The sequence below is a fragment of the Excalfactoria chinensis genome, chromosome 15 (assembly GCF_039878825.1).
Source record: "Excalfactoria chinensis isolate bCotChi1 chromosome 15, bCotChi1.hap2, whole genome shotgun sequence".
Classification (NCBI taxonomy): domain Eukaryota; kingdom Metazoa; phylum Chordata; class Aves; order Galliformes; family Phasianidae; genus Excalfactoria; species Excalfactoria chinensis.
Genome location: NC_092839.1, coordinates 11,059,821 through 11,065,820, shown reverse-complemented (window position 1 = coordinate 11,065,820; position 6,000 = coordinate 11,059,821). Strand labels below are relative to the sequence as shown.

Genomic DNA, 6,000 nt, shown 5'->3' with positions numbered 1-6,000 from the left:
GATGAGTCTTTGGTTTTATTTCATCCTGAAGTGTCTGTTCCCATTGCAGGCAGAGCTGAAAGGGGTGAATAGAGCTGCAAAGGAAATCCCACAGCCCTTGGCACCGCTGCTGAGCTTTGCTTGTTGTAGCCCCGCTCTCTGTTTGGTTTTTAGGATCTGCAACTGACACCTGTAGAAATCAGAAATCTTAAATTTGCATGAAGGCTCATCTCAATTATTGCCTCATGTTATATGAACCTTGGCAGCAACAGAGGCAGCTTCCTGCGTAGGGACCAAAGGATCCTATTGTCAGAACTGGAACAGATCTAAAACAGCTCAATTAAGAGAACATAACATCCTTGAAGTTTGGCTTTGAAAGCAAGTAAGAATAACTGATCTATAAAATGTTATAAATGTGCTTTAAAATGTCATTCCTCAGATAAATCCAGCAGTTCTGAAGCTGGCTCACTTGAGTTTTATGGCCCTGCCTGTTTATGGCAGTGTATGTATCCACATCAAGAGTTCTTCCAAAACAGTAGATGAAGAGACAAAGCTACAGTAGTGCTGTGGATTGAGGGAGGCTGCAGTGAACTTGGGAATGGAGTTTTGGCTCCTGGTCTGGGGAAGCTGCTATGAAGCCTATCCAGCAAATTGTGAGTGTTTGTGGCAGAGCTGGAAACCAACTGGAATTTCGTGATATAAGGCTGGATGTGTTGAAGTCGGTGGTGAAGCTTCTGTTGGCTGCTATATAGTGAGGCTGGCGCTGTAAGGCGTGATGATGTCTTACTTCTTTCATCCCTTTGCTGGAACCACATCTGGCTTAAATGGATTTGTGTGTGGAGAATTTGGTCCATACTGAGAAATACTGGAAGATCCTCCTCATAAGACTAACCAAGACATACAAAGCCTGGGTAGACATCAGTTAGGTCCAGAAAGGTCTTTCCTTTCACACTTTGCTGGACTTTACATCAGAACATTATGCAGACTTACTTATGAGTGTATAATCACTTGTGAAAGGTGTTAGTTGAACTCCAGAAAGCTGATGATTTAAGCTTCTGGATCAGCAGATGAATTTATGTGAACTGGCACAACTCTGCTCACAGTTTGGAGTAAACAAGAACCCAAAAATTGCTGTTATGCCCCGAAGTTATAAAGTTTAGTTAATACAGGAATTTAGACCATTATTTTTTTCAGCTGCCTCCATAGCAATGCAATGTGGTATCCACAGTAGGAAACCTCCTGCCAGCAGCATCTCCGAAATATGCTAAAACAATCTAAATTAGAAAATGTCAGCTTCTTGGCTGATGTTCCTTTGGAGTTTCTTTTTTTCCTTCCTTGTGCCTCTATAATTTTATTGGGATGACTAAATCTCTGAACTATGTTAGCAGTAAACAGAACTAATTTACCCCCCACTTCTTTGAAACAGCTGCTGACAGCTGCACTATAATTCAATCATAGATCTTTGCAATGCACTCTGCAAAACATATTCATTTTTTTGTTGTTGTTGTTGTTCATATTCTTTCCTCTGTTGTGTTTGGACAGAAGGAGCTGCACCAAGCAGTGACGTGCTGATTTTGCCAATTCATTGAGCTATGTGGAAACAGATGCTCAAGGTGAAATATTGCCCGGCCTAAAAGGTTCTCTGAACACAGGGAGAAAAACCACACAGATACACGATGTTGTTGGGATATCTTTTGTAAAGTCGCAATGATTTATTTTACTAGTTTGTACAAAAGGCTTCTGACAACTGCTCTATGAGAAGAACCAGAAATGTGTATGCATTTTTTGCCAACTGTTAATAAATATCTTCTTAAATAAGGAAACAAATGTGCTTAGGAACTGAGAATCATTTTTCCTGGATGTGATTGAAAAGGAATTCAGAGATGGAAATAAATAATTCTTCTGCTTTGTGACAACTATTTACATAAAAATGTACAAACAGTGAAGCTGATGTTAAGCCTAGCAACAGAAATCCTATTATGTGGAAAAGAACAAACAAACAAACAAACCCCACATAATATTTAATATATGAATCCTATACAGCAAGATACTGCAGTCCAAGTTAAAAAAATGCAATACACCAATGCCGTGACCACCAGCACAGAAACAGTTGCAAGAAAAACTAACCCTTGACTACTAAATAGTGGAAGTTTAAGTCTGATTAGCTCATAACTTCTAGGTATAGCACCTTACCTTTAGGAGGCTTACAGAAACACTGGTGTACATACATATACAACGTCCAAAGATGTTTCTGACCTGTAGGATTTCAATACCTCCCTCTAAGAGATGCCCCGAGGGCAGTTTTGACTTGACTGCTATAGATGGTCTGCTCTGCAGGCTCCAGGGAGACATGTTTGGCTTCAGTAGTTGTCGTGGCTGTGGGTGACAGCTTGGTCGGTCTCCCCTTGCTGCAGGTCGGAGGTTCTCTGCAGCGATGTGCTGTGGGTGGGCCATTCCTGCACACATTTGAGCTGTCTGGTTTGGAAGTGGGGTGCATCTGGAGATCCAAAGCCTACCGATACCATGGGGAGACTTCCACGTTCCCATAAGCCTAATCCTGCTGCTGAGAGAACTGTTAGGAAAACACCAGTTGACTTAAATGCTATTAGACCATCAGAAACAAGTTTCCAATTTATTTCATAGAGTAATCTTTTTCTTCCTTTACTTGTTTGCTTGCTTTTTAAATAAGCCATCTGGTCTGGATTTGGTCTGTGGCTGAAGGAAGAAGCGGTGACCGGTTTCCAAATTCTCGTGGTTGCATTCTGTTATCTTCTTTCTCTCCGTCCTCTAAGGATGGACCTGGGGCTGAGTTCCCCCTGCAGCTGTATCACATCCCCTCAGTGTGCTGGGAACCAAGTCGAGGCACTTAATGATGTTCTGGACCCATCTATTAGAGGTCCAGACTTCAGAAGTTTGAGGATTTAGAGCTGCATTTGCTGAGGACCTGGAGTTTATTTGGACGGAACCTTTTTCTCTCTAGTAAAATTCATGCCAGTCCTGCTTCTGTAATTGTAATGTAAGCCCAAGTTTTGAGTTAGCTTGTGATTGGTTTCTGCTACTCTGTATTCTTACCACAATGACTTCAATCAAGTTTAAATTACATAAATGTGCTGCTTGTGTAACCTGTGCTTTTAAAGGAAGGCAAAGGGGTGGTTTCTTGTTCCTAGTTCCAGCTTGTTGATGTGGCTCCTGAAAGTTGTTGTGGGTTTTTTTTTGTTTGCTTTTTGCTTGTTGTTGTTTTCAGAGATGAGACCGGTAGTAGAGCAGTGTCTTCTATTGCAATCACTGACCCTGGGATGTAAGGTCCCCTGCAATGTCCCTGGCTGTGCTGGGGTGGTGCTGGCAGCTTGTCTCTGCTCACAGCACCTTCTGACTCCACGTCTTTCAAAAGAGGAGTTTGTTTTGTCACTGAAGTCAATGGATGTTTTCCAAACAGGAGCAGGATCTTCAGCTGTCTTTCACAACTCTGTAGCTGATTGGGGTACCCCAGCTAAGCGTTAGGTTTAAGCCCAAATTGTTTCTTAATGTTGTGCTGCTTTCCTGTTTCAAACTCATAGCACGTAAATTCTTTCTGGTTGCTACAGGAAGTTTCTTTTCCCTTGAGGAAAAAAAAAGTATCCCCCCAAAGTCTTGTTCTTTGGAGTTACTTCCTTCAGTTCTTTTGCTTGCCCGTTACAATGTTCTTTTCCTCAGTCTGGTTTGTCCTTTTGAACTCCATTCAATCCAGATATCGCTTCTGCTCCTGCCATTTAAAACTGGAACTTGCATCCAATTAAAATTGCTCCTGCTTATGAAATTGTTGCAAACAGAGGGATGGAAGTAATAATTCTCTAACAAAATACCTGTTCACTCCAGGTATATTTTGTTCACTTACTTTATTGCAAACTGTGTTACAGGAACTACACATGCTCAATAGTCACAGCGCATTCTTGCTTTGGATAATTATTCATTTTTAATTCACAATCAACATTGGTGAATTTGCAATCTTCTGAAAGACTCGTTTGCAGAAGTATGTGTTGTAGGAGCCAGTTTTGCAGGCAGATTTGGTTTTAAATGGTTTCTCTGGCTTGTTTCAGTTTACAAGCTCATTGTCTGTAATAAACTAAAACAAAATGTGTTCAAATGCCACTTAGATCCAGAAACTGTTCCATTGTCTGAACTTTCAGAAGCCCAGTCCTAAAAACTGGTGTTTTTGAGCCCATTGCTGCAGTGCTAACCTTTTCCCCTCCCCCACACATCCATACAAAACTCACTCTTTATGAATAACCTTTCTCTTCCCTACAAATCTAATGACAGCCACACGCTCGTACCACCATATTCCTGTACTTTTTTAAGATAACGTTGGAGCTGTCATCAAAATAGAGCACTGAGATGGCATTGAGTTGGGTGGGAGCGCAGCAGGGTTTCGGCACAGTCTCTGGGTTTATAAAGTGAACCTGAGGAATTAAAGCAGAGGCATGTTAAGATTTCCATTTCCCTTCTCCTCCCTCATGTTTTTCTTTCCCAGGCAGCCCTCTCTCCCCCATAAGCACACACAGACATGTTTTGAACACCTGGCTTTGTGTACAAATGTCTTGAGATGTCCCCTTGCATGTATGGGGGCTGACGCACGCACCCAAGTCAGATCTAGTTGGAAATCTTTCAGTGAAGCAGGTTTTCATTAGAAAATTCCCATTTGTCAGAGCAGGCAGCGTTCTGCAGAAGTACCAGTTCCAATAAACTCTGCAGGACGTGCGTGTGAGGTTTTGGGAGCAGCCCCATGGGTGCTGTGTGTGGGGCCCTGTGCTGGCTGGCACCAAGGGCTATAGGTCCCTGTCTGCTGCTGCAGGGCCTCCAAGAGAGGAAGGAGAGTAAACAGCCCTCCAGGAGGAGAACATGCAAAGCTTCTTGTCTTGGATATGTGGATGCTTCTGGCTTCCCTAGTGCTTTTTGCGGTGCTGTTCTTAGATGTGCATAGGGCATAGGACATGAATGAAGAAGAGGAGTGAGCCTCCTTGTGCTCTACAGATGCTTGCAGGGGATGTGTCTGTGTCAGGAGGGTGTCCCCATGTCAGCTGGGTACCTGGGGCTGGCGTGTCCCCTGGCCACTTGAGCTGCTGTGGTGTGTTGGCTTTGGTGAAGCAGCTGGGATCCCCAGCGGTCCCTCAAAGCACAGGCACTGTGCCGTGTGGATGTGCTGGCTCAGGGCTCCCATCTGGACATCTTTGCACAATTGCATAAAATAAATACACCCACAGAGCAGCTGGGCTGTGTAATTTCGGGTTTTGCTGACCCCTTTCTCAGCCTGTCCCCAAATCTGCTCTTGGTGGCAGCATGCAGTGCTGGGTTATTTTTTTCAAGAGATGCTGATAATGGGTGTCACATCCTGCTCTTCCCTCCCCATGCAGTGGGGCCATACAACCATTAAGATGTCTATCATAGGGCCCCTTTAAACTAGAGAGAGCATGTCAATGCTTGCAGCAAAGACGGGGTAATTCCTTGCCAACTATTAATTCAGGCCACTTGGCTAGACATGTTTAGCCAGATGCTGCAGGCATCTCAATGAGCTAATGCAGACCTTCCTTCTCTTGCTAGGATAGAGATTTGGGGGGATATAAACTTATTTCTGAGCAGCACCCATTAGAAATAACTCTGCTACAAGCTGTGTTGCACCTACCAGTGTCTGCACAATGGCGTGATTTGTAGCGTTCATGTATGAATTCAGTGGGAAAGCACATTCTCCTTCACAGTAATACGCAGCATAGCCCTCCGGAGCGATGATCCAGTCCTTGATTAAATGAAGACATTAGGTTGTGAAGAAAGACAGCAATATTGTGCAGTGAAATACAAAGTAGAGCAGCACATAAATCTATCAATTCCTACGTGTGCATACAATTACAGTAGCTCACAAAGCAGAAAATCTGACATGCTGGCCCTTCTGTTGTCTTTTACGCCTCTAAAGCAGCTGCCCTTCCTACAGGATCCTGTTCCACCTTGGAGACATGTCCACGGAGTCACTGAACCTAGGGGTTAGTTTTAATG

General features: G+C 43.5%; 1 protein-coding gene across 1 annotated transcript in view; it reads right to left on the bottom strand.

Moving 5' to 3' along the window:
• Nucleotides 1-3,220: 3,220 nt before the first annotated feature.
• The window catches only part of BMP7 (bone morphogenetic protein 7), a 38,079-nt gene continuing 35,299 nt past the window's right edge, over nt 3,221-6,000 (bottom strand). Inside the window, exons 6-7 of the mRNA XM_072350060.1 lie at nt 5,636-5,746; nt 3,221-4,415 (exon numbers count right to left, since the gene is read on the bottom strand). Coding sequence (XP_072206161.1) covers nt 4,266-4,415; nt 5,636-5,746 — 261 coding nt within the window. The 3' untranslated portion in view covers nt 3,221-4,265. The remainder of the gene's footprint in view (nt 4,416-5,635; nt 5,747-6,000) is intronic.